This window comes from Paecilomyces variotii (assembly GCF_004022145.1).
Source record: "Paecilomyces variotii strain CBS 101075 chromosome Unknown C8Q69scaffold_5, whole genome shotgun sequence".
NCBI classification, from domain to species: Eukaryota; Fungi; Ascomycota; class Eurotiomycetes; order Eurotiales; family Thermoascaceae; genus Paecilomyces; species Paecilomyces variotii.
In genome coordinates this window covers 512,681-527,479 of record NW_021167144.1, presented here as the reverse complement: position 1 = coordinate 527,479, position 14,799 = coordinate 512,681, and the positions used below count along the sequence as shown (strand labels likewise).

The 14,799-nt window shown below is 47.4% G+C and overlaps 5 protein-coding genes across 5 annotated transcripts; 2 read left to right on the top strand and 3 right to left on the bottom strand.

Moving 5' to 3' along the window:
* Positions 1-4,549: 4,549 nt before the first annotated feature.
* On the top strand, positions 4,550-5,341 carry C8Q69DRAFT_257273 (hypothetical protein). The gene is made up of 3 exons (XM_028626641.1): position 4,550; positions 4,621-4,739; positions 4,845-5,341. Exons 2-3 carry the CDS (start codon positions 4,703-4,705, stop codon positions 5,111-5,113), a joined length of 306 nt encoding a protein of 101 aa, XP_028485164.1. The 5' UTR covers position 4,550; positions 4,621-4,702; the 3' UTR covers positions 5,114-5,341.
* Positions 5,342-5,897: 556 nt separating this feature from the next.
* Positions 5,898-7,266, bottom strand: C8Q69DRAFT_257306 (enoyl-CoA hydratase/isomerase family protein). Its single transcript, XM_028626642.1, has 4 exons — positions 6,969-7,266; positions 6,757-6,894; positions 6,147-6,692; positions 5,898-6,097 (listed from the first exon to the last, which is right to left on the bottom strand). Exons 1-4 carry the CDS (start codon positions 7,117-7,119, stop codon positions 6,048-6,050), a joined length of 885 nt encoding a protein of 294 aa, XP_028485163.1. The 5' UTR covers positions 7,120-7,266; the 3' UTR covers positions 5,898-6,047.
* Positions 7,267-7,614: 348 nt separating this feature from the next.
* On the top strand, positions 7,615-8,465 carry C8Q69DRAFT_506861 (retrieval of early ER protein Rer1; the record flags this gene model as incomplete). Its single annotated transcript, XM_028632840.1, has 4 exons — positions 7,615-7,683; positions 7,775-7,892; positions 7,969-8,268; positions 8,386-8,465. 4 exons carry the CDS (start codon positions 7,615-7,617, stop codon positions 8,463-8,465), a joined length of 567 nt encoding a protein of 188 aa, XP_028485162.1.
* A 953-nt stretch (positions 8,466-9,418) lies between these two features.
* C8Q69DRAFT_257246 (hypothetical protein) lies at positions 9,419-12,001 on the bottom strand. The gene is made up of 2 exons (XM_028626640.1): positions 11,752-12,001; positions 9,419-11,650 (listed from the first exon to the last, which is right to left on the bottom strand). The coding sequence occupies exon 2, from the start codon at positions 11,536-11,538 to the stop codon at positions 9,535-9,537; it is 2,004 nt and encodes a 667-aa protein (XP_028485161.1). The 5' UTR covers positions 11,539-11,650; positions 11,752-12,001; the 3' UTR covers positions 9,419-9,534.
* On the bottom strand, positions 12,002-14,257 carry C8Q69DRAFT_257245 (putative ATP-dependent protease). Its single transcript, XM_028626639.1, has 2 exons — positions 12,461-14,257; positions 12,002-12,398 (listed from the first exon to the last, which is right to left on the bottom strand). The coding sequence occupies exons 1-2, from the start codon at positions 14,101-14,103 to the stop codon at positions 12,365-12,367; spliced, it is 1,677 nt and encodes a 558-aa protein (XP_028485160.1). The 5' UTR covers positions 14,104-14,257; the 3' UTR covers positions 12,002-12,364.
* Between the last annotated feature and the right edge of the window lie 542 nt (positions 14,258-14,799).

The following is a 14,799-nucleotide window of genomic DNA, read 5'->3' as shown; positions in this document are numbered from 1 at the left end:
GCTTCTTTACCCGTATGGATCTAGAATGCACTGCTAATTCATTCATTCATTCATCAGCATTATTCTCTGCGGTTCCGACTTGGTCTCCGCCTCGAGGCCCGAATCTCTACCCCGCACAACAGTGGATACAAACTCCCAATAAGATATGTACTGTTCGACTGTAAGATATGTATCTATCCACGTACACGATTTCTCCAGCTTTCCAATACAACACAATGCATATGTACTGTACATACAATGCCGGGGTTGGTCCCATCAAGTCTGCGGGGAAGTTTCTCCAATGTCCTTGACGCAACACATGTCACGAGCATTCTATCTATCATCTCTCCAACCGGGTCTTGCGAGATCTCCGTTTGTCAGCTCTAGCAGGCTCGAACATCACGGCCAGAAACTCATGGTCTGGACCGCAGTCGATGTTAGATGGATTATGTTGGACGCGCTATTGTGTCACGTGATATAGGTCAGCGATAGCCGATAGGCCTGCTCGTTGCCAGTTGGTAATCAAGCAAGCTTCCCACCGTTTCCTTTGGATTATTCACCGAATCGCAGGATCTTATTCGATCATCCCCTCTTCTCCTACGCCATTCTTAGAACTACATATTACAAACATATTGCCATACCTGGCTCGATAAACACGTCTGGGCCCGCAGACCGGTCAATGCTCCCCCGAAAAACAGATAGTTAAGGGGGTTCGAATGCATTGTTAATCCCAATGTTGATTTCCAATGTTGGTTTCCAGTATTAGCACAGATTCCTCCGACTTTTCTGGCCGTGTTCCTTTGCAGCCCGATAAATCATGCCAGACCGGATGAGCTACGGCCGAGTTCGCATCCTATTTCCTGACTGGGGAATTGTCTAGATCGAACTGCTAGCTGCTGTTATCTGCTACTATCTGGGCGTGCGAGTGATTCTAGAAAGTTTGAATCGCGCACAGTGCCCCTAAAGGGACTGTAATTCCGATGGATTTGCTATTCGGGACCGTCAGATCCGTCCTGTCTTCTGTCTCACAAAGCACTTTTTCTCCGTGAGACTTACCGCGTAGGAGTTAATCAATGAGACGCGGCACTATTAGCAGGCAATTAGGCGCCCTCAATAGTTGCACTACGTTGAGATCAAGGTAATCGGTATCCTGGTCTGGACTAACTTCTACCACCAAAGCTATATCTCTGGCTAGTAGTTGTGGAACCGAGGAATAGTTAACAGTGAGAAGGCAGCCTGGAGATGATGCCGCAGATAAAGATTATTCTAAGAGTCATACGGTAAATGATGTAAAATGTTATGAAGATTTCACATTCAATAATTAAACAGGGTTTGGCGACTCACCAAAATTGGATTAACACTTCTAAAAGTGGGTGTCGGTTTTCCCAGGCATCACTTGACTGCTAACTACATAACCCAAGTATTCACACCGCGCCTATGTGGTCAGGCTTATCAACCAGCCGGACGCGTCTGTGACTGAATCTATCACTTCACTCTTCCCCGATTGGAGAAGAGATCTCCTACGGTTTTTCTCGGTTGTTTCGCGAACAAGGTAAGCGATAAATATAACCTATATACACTGCAGGCTATTGAACCCTCTAAGGCAGGTAATTCAGACATTGATCAACTAACTTGTTTCATCTCCGAGAGGTGTGGACCACCTGCAAAAGGTCAGACACATGGACTGAGCATCATACCCGGTGTCTGTCATCACTGGCCGCAGCCTCAGGTCGCAACAAGGGAATCACTTGCCTCGATGATGAGAATATCTAGATTTTCTGAAAGGCAGGGGGTTAGCCACATGGACTGAGCATCACAACCAGAGTCTCTCATCGCAGGCCAAGGCCTCAGATCGTAACAACTGGGAATCCCTTGCCTTGATGATAGAATCGGTCATAATTTCTGAAGAGGACAAGGAGTCAGCAAACGCTGAGCTCACAAGACCCTGTTTTTATCCACATAGGAGGATGTCTTCGCACGATTCTTCGGGAACAAAAGTGTAAATCCTTGCTTTAATGATGAATGTCTCGTTTCTGAAAGGAGAGGTGAACGCTAAACTCATATCTCTCTGTGGTTTTGACAAGGTCCGGAGCAGTACCCGGGGGTCGTTCCTTACTGGCAGGTCTCAAGACTCGGCATCTTTGGCTAATAGAGGAACGTGTGAGGTTGTGGTCATTAAGAAGTACGGGTATAAAGGATGACTTTCCTGCGAAAAGATCCGGAGGAGCATCCAAGTGTATCTTTTGCTCGGTGTCCGTGATTATGGTTGGTATATTGAAGTTACTTGTGGCCGTAACGTCGAGAAACTGACCCGATTTCAAGAAAGCCTAGGAGAAAGTCATAAGTATCAGCATCCATAGCGTTCTCACCTCGAAAGCATTGCTATGGTCTGGCCTGTCGATTCTGCTGATCGTATGTGGATATAAAGATGAGAGACCGCTCTTTTGAAGTTCATGGAGAGTGCATGAGTTTATTAATACCTTGGGCTATCCAGAAGCTGGTCAAGATTCTGTCTTCAAAATTATAAAAGAGAAAGACAAGATGATGGCTATACAGATCGGCTCTGTTACGTGAGGATACAATAGAAGGAGGATGAACAAAAGGAAGATAAACACTGACAAAAGAACGATGCTTATGATCCAGATTCCGCGTTCATGCCTTCCTAACTTATAGTGAGCGACACACTCGAGGATACTACGATTCACAGGCCATAGAAAGGATACAGAGACATCTCAAGCAGTCACTATCGGGGCAGATCTCGGAAGTCTATACGATCAACATGCCTGCCTGATTGGGATTATTCCTACCGAATATACTTGTCATTTCCGTCCGAAGTACCGCCAAACCACCCTGGGCACAGGCATATTTCCGATTCCGAGTCATCGATCTATATGCACTAATGGAGAAGGAGCAGTGCTAACTTTTTACTTAGGTGTGGTGCTTCTGTGATCCATTATCGGCCACGGTTTCTGTAACCTACGGAAATAGCCACCGGTATTACCTACAAACTCGATCCAGGCGCCACTTTGTGGGACAATAACAAACTCAAGATTGGCATACTTGACTGACTAGATTGTTTCTGCTTATATGCTGCTTTGCTTACATACTCGTCAGCTGGTTTCAGGGACATTGCATTATCACTTCCAAATATAGCTGAGTCACTTTCCACTGTCGTTTTGGTCAGCTACTGTCAGATCAAATACTCCAAAGTTAACATGCGGAGTTGCAGAGTTATTGGCTTCCTACGATCAAGGTTGACTCGTCTTTTGGCCATCATTGACAAACGCAGTACAAATGGTAGCAACTACGTTATGGCTTCACGGAATGCTTCTCGCAAATATGGCAATAAAACCAAAATCACGACACTCCCAACCTGTTCACACATATCCGTTAGGTCGAGTCCTTGGTTGACAAGATTTCTTCAGGACGAATGGCACTCCAGAGAGATCCACTCATATAACGAGCAAAGAGAAGGTTGAACCTGGTCCATGGCGACAGAAGTTGCGCAAAGAGATAATTACTCGGGTCATCCTTTGGTGTCAGGCCAGACAATCCCAGTCTTATACGCGCGATGGGCGAGGGCTGCTGGTGTCATATTGTATTGGAGTTTGGCGTGTATATGGATGTCCTGGGGCGTTGCGTTATTGAACTGAGTTCTGCAGTTGCATTCCCATTAGGAATTTTAATTTCAATTCTTGGTTCATTCTTTCAGTTGTAGAAAGATTTCTATTCTCCACTAAGTATTATGTTGTCGTGTTTTGCGGGTAAGCCGGTCTTCTCTAAAGAAACAGAGCGACAGTCCAGAGCTGTAGATCAATGATGAAATTCAAACAAGCAGACTCTCGGACAGTCGGACTACTGCGATCAGTTATCCAGTGACATTTACATGATAAATCAGAACGACCCATTGTTTTCTTATTATTATTTCTTGACATTTTCAATAAACTACACTCTATATGGAAGCATAAAGGATAACACTGGACATCTCTCTGCGCACATAGAGTTAATATATTATTCCGTGCCAAAACTACTAAGATAAATTGCCTGTACTAAATAGTCACAACAATCATTGACCCTACCATACATTACGGATCCAACCTACTATCATAAAAGATGCTATCACATGCCTGTCAGATAAGGCAAGTCGTAACCAAAGCCATACCATACTTCATACCCAATGTCTACTATACTATATTTCACGGTTCTCCTATCAGATCGCCTTCTCCTCTCGATAATAGCGGACTCGCAAGCTATACATCACTGATACCCCCACAACCCCTCCCAAGACCCATGTCAACATACGAAGCATAGCAGGATGTGTCAACGCCGCCGCATCATCATCATTGTTAAACCAATCGGTTCCTTATGGGGTAGCACGCGCGATGATTCGTGGAGCCGGCGGGAGGGCGTGGGCTTGAAAATGTCATTGTATGGAGAAAAATATGGAACGCGGATGATATCATACTTGGCGTGTATGGTACTCTAGCTTTCAGGATCACCACCTACATCAGATCAGGCTCAGAACGTCAACAAGGTGGTAATTGATGAATATTTAAATCTTCGACGGACTTGTGAGTTGTTTGTTTTTTTGACTCTTGTGCAAGTGTCTATAACTGAATAATTGATTACTATATACCTAAGCTATTACTTTCCACGTTTGAGTGGCACGATACTTCTCTATCTTGTGCTTCCATACATCCAAGTCACGAACAAATCTATCAATATGTCATCTGGTAGCGGAGACAACAGCGAACAGAACCGTACGTGTATTATTATTCGCGTCTCCTTTCCTATCACAACAATACCTTGAGCCACCCCCTTTTCCCAATCCTGTATACCTCGAACTACCAAACTAACCGATCCAGCCACCGTCCTAGGCGGTATCACCGACACTCTAGGCAAGACCGTCGGCGGCGTCACGAACACTGTCGGTGGTATCGTAAGTGGCCTAGGCAAGACGGCTGGAGATGCGACTCAAGGCCTTGGAAACACAGTCAGCGGCGCCAGTCAAGGATTAGGAAACACGACCAAGGGCGTTGGTCAAACTGCCAACGACACGATCAGCGGTCTTGGTGAAGGACAAGATAGGAAGGTCGAACAGTCTACTGAGAACCCTCTGGGACTGAGCCGTTGAGTTAAAAAGGGAATGTGGATGTGAATTTGCTTGGATCGGAATTTCCTTGGGGTCTGATAAGATGTCCCTGACTGTATTATTAGTATTGTGTGCAGGAGAGGATTACGATCGCTTTTGTGATTGATTTCTTTTTGTTCTTCTAAGGATTAGCCCCAATATCAATATCAATGTGACATGAGCTTTTAATAACGGCTGGATTGCGTCTCGATCCAGGTATATGCCTTTCTTGCACCATAATATGCTCGACAGGCACTTAAGAAGTAGCGTAACTGTGCCTCTCTTATTACAGTTAAATCATTATATGCTGGTACAGTCTTCTATGTGGACTGGAGTCAGATTGTAGCATTAGTATAATAACTGTGGGGAAAGGGTGTCCGCTAGTAGCAGTTATCACTGTCCGCATCACAACTTCCTAAATAGGAAACTCAAAAAAACATCGAGAGCTACACCAAACAATGTCAGCTCCCAGAAAAAAAAAAGGCAAAAAGCTCACACTCTCAGACTGGTTTTCTGGTGGTAGTCAGTCTGAAGGTGCTACGAAAACCCCGCCCGGGCAGGGTTTTACTGATCCCCTGATCCCCAGAGGGAGTCACTGGAGGGTTCCCTCCGGGGATCGAACAGAGGAGCTCTGGTAGTGCAATGCAGGTAGTCTAGAGTTATCTCCACTGCACTACCAGGGCTCCTCTGTTCGATGAGAGATCTTTGCTTGGAATTATATGGGGACTGGTGAATGGGGGACACCGGGGACCCTTCTTTGTTGTCACGTGGGTCGATTATTAGGCACAACAATGGGTTATGACCTTCGGTGTCTCCTGGGCGATCGTGTGAAGTGGCAAGTCGTTAAAGATCTGACCTGAAGAGAAGGTATGCAAATCAGAATCGTCACATTGTTATGTAGCGCTACAATACAGATCCCAGTCAAGACATAGTTTGTCTATTCGTTTGACCATTCCGGTTTCTTCTTCTCCGCGAAAGCCGTCATTCCTAAGCCTCGTTAGCCGCGGATTGTCCAAGTCAAGGCATATGTACTTACCGATCTTCTGATCCCTGGTGCCAAATAGAGCGTGGAAGATGCGTCTCTCATACTCAACACCTTCCTTGAGAGAGAGCTCCTGGCTCTTGTTGACTACTTCCTTGGCAGCCAGAACGGCGACCTTGCTGTAGCTGGCAATTGTCTCGGCAGTCTTAAGGGCTTCCTCCAGGAGTTCGTCCTTTCCACCGTCGACCACCTTAGCAGCGACACCCCATTCGCCGGCCTCCTTTCCGCTGAAGTTCTTGCCCGTCAGGATGAGCTCCATAGCCTTGCTCTTCCCCACGGCTTGTGTCAGGCGCTGAGAGCCACCACCGCCGGGAATGATACCCAGCTTGATCTCTGGCTGGCCAAATGTGGCCTTCGAGGTGCAGTAGATAATGTCACACATGAGGGCCAGCTCACAGCCACCACCCAAAGCATAGCCAGAAACAGCCGCGATAACCGGCTTGCGAATGTTGTTTGCCAGATGAGACCAGGGGGCGATGAAGTTGTTGGAGAAGGCAGAGGAGAAGGTCAGAGGAGCCATTTCCTTGATATCGGCACCGGCTTTGGAAGCACGCCAGGGTTAGCAGATGCGCCGCATACGAAGGGCATATTCTTGAGAGCATACCAGCAAAGGCCTTCTCGCTGCCAGTTATGATGATGGCGCCAATATCCTTGTCCTCCTCGTACTTGGAAAGTGCATCGTTGATCTCCTTGAAAACGGAGCTGGAGAGGGCATTGAGAGCCTTGGGACGGTTGAGAGTAACTTAATTCGAGTCAGCAACTCAATTGCTGTCACATTCATTTCTAGAGAAGCTTCTATGGGTTCTATATGCTTACTGAGACCAACACCTGGCCTTGGTGTTTCCGTCAGGATGTTCTCGTAAGCTGGTGCAGCAGAAGAGTACGGCCTGCCGACTCTAGAAAGGTAGGATGTCAAAGGGACGGCCGTCTTCGTGGCGACCAGCCGGGAACAGCGCCTAGCAAACATGACGTTCAATTGTTGAACAAGACAATTGATAGTAAGGAAGACAGAAAATAGGGAATAATGAGGTCTAGATATTATCTATTGCCAGACGGGTGGACGGACGACGACAAGCTGTCTATTAAACATCATTAGAAATAAACTGCCCGAGGAACCCCCATACTTCTCCCCGCAACAAACCCCGACCGGCCCGAGGAAAACCGCGGCCAGCCATGTCACGTGGAATACTCCCATCAGCCACATCCCGTGCTCGGTTCCTGGATGCGCTAGTACTGAAAAGGTATACTAGATGAACCAGCCACAAATGAGGCTGCTGCGCCACCAACCAGCAACTTGACACTTTTCCCATCTCGAAGCACGACAACGCAATCCCGACGAACCCGCCGTGTCCTTCTTCCGTTTCCCTTTTTCTTTGTCCTGCGCTGGCAACCGAAAGGTCCGGAGATTTATATTTCATTCGGAGACCGATCGATAGCCCCAAGACTCCGCCCGTGCTGCACAATGGACGTCCCAGAGCCGGAACAGTCGCCGTTTACGGCCGTGTCTGCACAAACCTCCAAACTTCATAGGGTGAGCAATCCTTCAAGGCCATAGATTCGCATGGATTCATGGATAGTATCGATAATCATATGGCTCATTGGGCTAACTCAGTTGAAAATAGCAATACCAAGCTTATCTGGACGCGTCAACACCCTACACGACTTATCGGTGGGTGGGCACCGGAGTACTCCTGTTCATTTTCTTCTTGCGCATTGTCTTCGCGCAGGGGTGGTATATCGGTAGGTCTTGATTTGCAGTTGATACTCTCCGAGATTCTGGATGACCGGTATATTAATTTGAATCTACGTTATGCAGTCGCATACACCCTCGGTATTTACCTCTTGAACCTTTTCCTCGCCTTCCTCTCTCCGCGATTCGACCCGTCCCTCACCCAGGATGAGGGCCTGGAGGACGGCGATGCTGGTAGCAGCCTTCCCACCAAGAACGATGACGAATTCCGTCCGTTCATTCGTCGCCTCCCAGAATTCAAGTTCTGGCACAAAGCCACAGTTGCCATCGCCATTGGATTCCTTTGCTCGTGGTTCGAGATTTTTGACATTCCCGTGTTCTGGCCAGTCCTGGTGGTCTACTGGCTCGTTCTCTTTTTCCTGACGAGTAAGTCCTTCTGCCTTTCTACTCTATACATGGTCTGCGCGCTTTTTGTTCCGATCTGTCCAATGACGAGAGCGCCATATCCAACCAAGAATATTTACTAACACATCTCCATTACAGTGCGACGACAGATCCAGCACATGATCAAGTACCGCTACGTCCCTTTCTCCTTCGGTAAGGCGAGATACGGCCGCAAGTAAATGATGATCAAAATATATTTTCCTCCACCTCTCGGAAAGTCCTATTCTTTCCAGGACCTCTTTTGGCCGGGTTGATATTCGACCACCATCACTATAGCATTTACCTGCATCATGAAGCGACGAGGAAACCCTAACTTTTTCTTTATAATGCGGAAGTTGGGGAGGAGGTGTAATACGGGTCGGGACGTACGGAGGGAGGTTTTTACTTTTTAAGAAGGAACGAAGAACCGATTCTTCATTGTCTTTGTTTCTTCTTTCTTTGCTTTTTCTTACCCTTGGGTCTGCACAGATGGAAGGCTTCTTTTTCATTGTACAATTAATACAGGCATTGAATCTTCTTCCAGGCTTGTTCATCTTTTTTTCCTTCTCTCATGAGCTATCCGGTCTGTTCTATTCCTTTATTATTACCTCGCGACGGGTAGCATCCTTCAACGTTGGATGGATACGGACTCAAGAAGACTGGCCATAAAAATTTTAATAAGACGACTTCGTGGATGTTTTATCTTTCGTGACGACCATGGTATATGTCCGCAATCGGTAACGATCGTGTCGGATTACATATATGAAATGGTTTGAACTAATATATGTCGAATACGATAAATTGTCTTGCTTGCTTCCCCGAGGACTTACTGGATTATCTACCCTGTAAACAGGCTACAACTATTCCATTGTCCTAAGAAGTATACTAAATTTATTAGTGTTCGAGGACTAAATAGACAGGCTCACAAAGGACAGGCTCAACGCTGTTATCACGATGCAAGATCTAGCCCGCTTGCGATATTGCACATTTAGAGTCTATCATATCATCTTTCTTTTGATAATTTCTAATTGGACTTAGACACGAAGAAGTGTGATGGATGTGCTCCAGTGAGAGGAATTAATGCTTATTCTAGAATACATGTTATTGTGAAAAAAGGCACAACGCGACTAGGTAATGGATCTATGATGAAATCGAGACTCTGGAAAAAATGAAATGAAAAGGGAAAAAGGACAAGATTTCCATGCAAGAGACCATCTGCACTCGAGCCAGACTCGGAATTGATAACCACAAAGCACTTTCAGTATGCCTTTATTTCGGTCCTCTCTTCAGCTGTGAGTCCATATACTGATCGGAGATGTAAACAGGGGGATCCTTAAGACGGTATCCCAGAAGTACTCGCTGCCCAGCAGCCTCGCGTGATTCCTCAGACGGACAGGTCCGGAATCCATCGCTTTTGCTCTGGAGATATGCAACTTTGCACTCTGTCTGGCGGAACAGTCTGGTCAATTTTTCTCGGTGCTTTCTGAGCATTTGGCGTAGAGAGCTTCGAGGAATGTTAATGTCGTTCACTGTTTGCAGGAGAAGCTCGGGTAGTCCCTCTAGTAAGCACTTCTCGATCACTTCTTTTTCAACTTTCTCAATGATGGCCTCGAGACAGAGTCCAAAGTAAAGCCGCGAGCAACATAAAATGTTCGAGTAGACGGCTTCTCGGTGTTCGGGTCCATGGGCCCCGTCCAGGCATTTTTGTAGTTTCTCCAGCTCGCGCTGTAACTCTGGAGTTACTGCGACAGTCTCTGGTTGACAGCGCGACGCAGCTAGCTCACGCACTTTAGCCAGAGCAGCTGTCTCCCTCGATCTGAAAGCCGGCGTTAAAACACGTCTATCAAGAATTTTTGAAACCTGTGGGACCGTAGTGTGCTGAAGAATCTCCTGCATGAGAAATAAGCAACCTTGTGTCGCTCTATACATGCACTCTTCGATGATGAATGACCAGTCTGCGGTTAGAATAGAAATGAATTTCTCGACTAGCCCCTTGCCTTCGAGATCTGACGAGCGCTGACTGGAGTCTTGCTGGAGTAGAAGGTCAAATTGTTGTGTAAGCTCTGCTCCTTCTTGCGACGCTGCGAGGAAGTCACTAATGGAGGACGAGGGAGCATTTTCATCCAGCAGCCTTGTTTCCTGAGCTCTCCTCTGCAGGCGAGATCGGAGATAGTGCTTAGTTTCATCGATAGTGAGTTTCAACCGTCGAAGATTGAAGTCCCCTATCTCAAAGAAAGAATCCTCGTATTCGCCATTTATTGAAGTTTTCACCAACGTTTCGAAGCGGCGACAGAGACCCGTAAGATGTTGTCGCGCTTTGCTTTCGTCACATTCATAAGCTTGTTTATCGTAATGTTTCCCTTTTGCTTCAATTTCTTTCGCAAGTCTGGGGAAACTGGTTAGGAACTGAGCTTCACACAGGTCTAGAAGTTTGACCCTCAATGACTCAAATCCCATGTCAATTCTTTGCAGACAGTTCCACGGCGGAGTCCAAACGATGGAAGATATGTCGGTGGACGATGCAATTGGGGAAGGCACAATATGCCAACTCAGTGAGCCATGAGACGTACGCCGCTTTGCGAAGAGAGATCTCAGATAGTCAAGGGATATTTGGGGATCCACTGTCTCTGGTTTGACGATAACGTTGATCGTACGATTGGGAGGAAGTCCAGAGGCATCGACGTCAATGGGGACGTCACTCCCAGGGATGGCATTGAGTACGACTGTGCCCTCATTCGACACGTATCGCTGCATCAGCTTATCAACAATGGCGTCCTTTATCGAATCACCGGTCTTTCCTGGGAGATCAACGAATGCGATGTGTGGTAGGCCAAAGCCACACATTTCGATTCTCAGGATATGTTCGCCTGTGACCCATGCTCTGAGATCTCGCGCTTGCGTCTCAGCGTTCTGAATAAGCATCGGGATATCGAAATCCTCCTCGAGTTCCAACCTGATGGCAGGAGGTGCCTTTGATCTAACTTCCGACGTAAGAAAGATCATAGTCATATGTCTGGACCGTGAGTCGGATTGTCGCAGAACGATTTCTGTCGCAATAACGGTACCATCTAGCCCAGTAGGAAACGGAATGCCTGACAGTGCTCTCAGAAGTGAGCTTTTCCCACATCCTTTCTTACCCAGCGCCACAACATATGGCACATCCGCCTCCTTAAGGAGTGGTGACTTAGGAAATCTGCCTAGGAAATCCTGAGTGAGGCGCCCATATGGATGGTGCCCAACCGCGTTCGATAGTTCTGACAGTTGTGACTGCATGTTGCGCTTACTTATATGCAGAAGCGTGCGAAAAGAGAGAAGGAGAAGGAAAGCCTGCGAGATACTGGGATGGCCAGTCTGTGGTACCTGAATTTGCCTGGTGATGAAGCAACTTTGTGATGCTTAAACATCAGCAGCAGCGAAGGATAAGATGTGAGGAGAGATGAATAAGGGGGATCCTTCAGGGGAGGACGGTGTTATAGCAGGACACACCGGGAAGCCCACCCACCATTTCCTTCACAGCAGCCAGAAATTCACTGACTGAATAGCTGGAGTTCTTGCATATATTGGGAACTAGCCAACAACCCGCGACTTTTTGCTTCACAGAGCGCAATTTGCCGGCTATCAACAAAGGCATACCAGGCTGGGCATTTCCACTTTTGAACAGGAAAATCTACTCAGGATTCAGATCAGATGGCTGCACCCGACGTCCCTCTGCCCGACCACTTTAACCCGTCCGTCTCACTGTTCTATTCCCACTGCGGTCCGTTACAATGACCACTCTGTGTCTTCTCTCATCGTGCCTTTGTTGCCTCGACCGCCTCACCAGAGCCACATTGGTCGCTAGACGTGCCACAAACAGAAGGGTGAGGGCTCCCAAGACTATTGTCTGGGGAATATAGGTCGCCGTCTGCCGAGAGGCAGGCTGAATAACGCGGCGACGACTGCCCTCAGGCGGCACGATATTTGGCCCAAATGAGAAAGAGACGGAGAAACCGAAGGGGAGAAGAGAAGTTGAGACCCTCGCAGAAGCAGAGGAGAATGAGGCCGTAAAGGGGCCGATAATGAGAGGGAGGATCACTAAGAGGAGCAGAGGGACGGCTAGTCATAAGACCGCACATGCTGAAGTGCTCGTTGACCTTCGTGCAGGAGTTGTGCTGTCAGAACAGTGCGGGATATAATGGAGATTTTAGGAACCTACCAGTCCGTGATGGTTTCCAGCTTCTTTACCCAGCGAGCTGTGATCTTCAGGCGTTCTCTCACGCTCGTTGTAGGAAGTAGAGAGTATCTCTCTTCCTCTGGAATAGGGAGGATGCTGGCAAGCCACCAGGCGAACCGCGCTGCATCTGTCGGCACATCACCATAGGCAGTTAGAATACGGCGATGCAGCCATGGTGCAGAATCGGCACGCCGTTTGTCCACAAAGTCCAGACCAATCTGCAACAGTTGCTGGGTGGAGAGAGACTCGAGGGGCACTTCAGCAGTACCGCCTTCTTCTGGGATGGGCATAGTGACTGCTGCTGCGGCAGTTTCTGTTGATTCGATCCTTTCTTCCTCAGCTAACGAGACATCATCGACACGCTCAGTTATTCCAACGTAATACCCATCCACGAGAGCGTATTCTAGCACCTTGAATCTAGATACACCGACTGCGGAAACAAGGCTTCTGCCATCGGGAAGCAGCTCAAACCTATCAATCACAAGGACAGTGCCGTACTGCATGAATTGGCTTCTCCCCAGTTCCCCTTGAGGCGATCCGGAATGGTTAAAGGCAACCATACCAAACTTCCGCCCACCATTTTCCAGCGCTCGTCGAATCATGAGACGATATCTAGGCTCGAAAATATGCAAGAAAGTCGGCATCGTCGGAAAGGAAAGGGTACAGACAAATAAGGGCAAAGCTCTGCCATCATTGAGACCAACCTCGTCTCTCGCGGCAGCTTCTCTTCGTGCAGAAACTTGATTTTCAAAAAACGTATCCAAGAGACGCGATAACAACCCATTGACAGGCTCAGAACTCACTGCTGGTGGCATGCTGATCTTTCTTCGACAAATCGGACAGAGATTGGAATGATCTAGGATCCGAGCCAGGCACTTTCGACAGAACGTATGTCCGCAAGGAGTCGTCAACGGATCCAGAATGAGACAATAGCATACTTGGCAATCAAGCTCGTTCCTCGTAACGTCCTTGATCTTTTCCAATACCGCCTTCTCGGATTCATCGAACTCCCCATCCGGCTCGTAAGTCACACCGAGAGCTTCGTGCTTGAGTCGCCCTTCCTTTACCAGCATATAGGTACCGCGCAAACGACTTCCGTCAACAACAGCTTCCTCCGGAATATCATCTTCCTCTTTGCCAGTTACACCAGGTTGTCTCCACCGAACAACGACTCTGTTTTCCCCTCCGCCATACTGACCAGCAGCATGTTCCCCCTCCAGCACCGATCGAAACAGCTCGACAACCTTCGCAGCTAAGACATCCACGCCACAATCGCCCAGCGCATGTTCGCTCTCGCACCACCAACACGTGAACCCATCCTCTCGACCCTCATCAACCGGATATGTGATTCTCGGCCGCTTCCACACCGGCGGCAGACATGATCGACAATGTGTCTTTCCGCACGGCAATCGGAGCGGGTTCCGTAAGGGCAGATTGCATCGCGGACACTGAATTAACCGTACAATAGCAGCAGGATTGATATAAGGATCTAATACATCCGTCCGTATCGTCGAGTCTGGCGTGGGCGAGCTACTCTGAGCTGTGACGTTGTCGTCGTCTCTAACATCATCTCGCGCTGCGGAGGTAGGCGGAAAGTCCGAGGCGTTGGAATCTTGCGCCGACATAAGAAAAGAAAAAAGCGCAACTCGCTCGCGAATTAGAAAGGATAGAGAGTTGGTTAATAATATACAAAAATGCCACTTTTCCACCAGGGATAAATATTGCTGCGATGCGATGCGATTGTAATAGTAATGGTCATATGTAGCTTGCTTGTTCGCGAAATAGAGAGAGCGGCATCGGCATACGGTAAGAAGATCCGCGGCTGTTATGTAAATACTTAGTTAGACTACCCGCGGATGACAGTGCGGAGCTAACTACTAAATGGTCTGAATACAAACAGATCAGATTACAATAACAATAAGTAGAATAGTTTATTCAACAATTGAATAAGAAATTCTGTTTGTCATTTGAAAAGAACTATTGATCGGCAAGGAAGGTGGATCTGGTTAGCTGCATGCATTGCACTAGAGAAGCTATCACGTTCTTGAATATATATGTGTTCTTGAATATATACAACAAGGTCAAGACCTATCATTTACTTCTCATGAGCGCTCTTACTGAAATCGACTGATTCTGATGATATGCCAAAATTGCTAATTTCTCGCTGAATATAGGTAACTGATCCCTTTGAATTCTCGTGTTTCACGCAATATGCAACCGTTACATCTGTTCAAACCAGCCATCAATGACAACAACCCCAGGCGCGCAGAATACTTTTTCTCTCCTTTCGCGATAAAAAAATAAACTCCACCTCCTGTCCC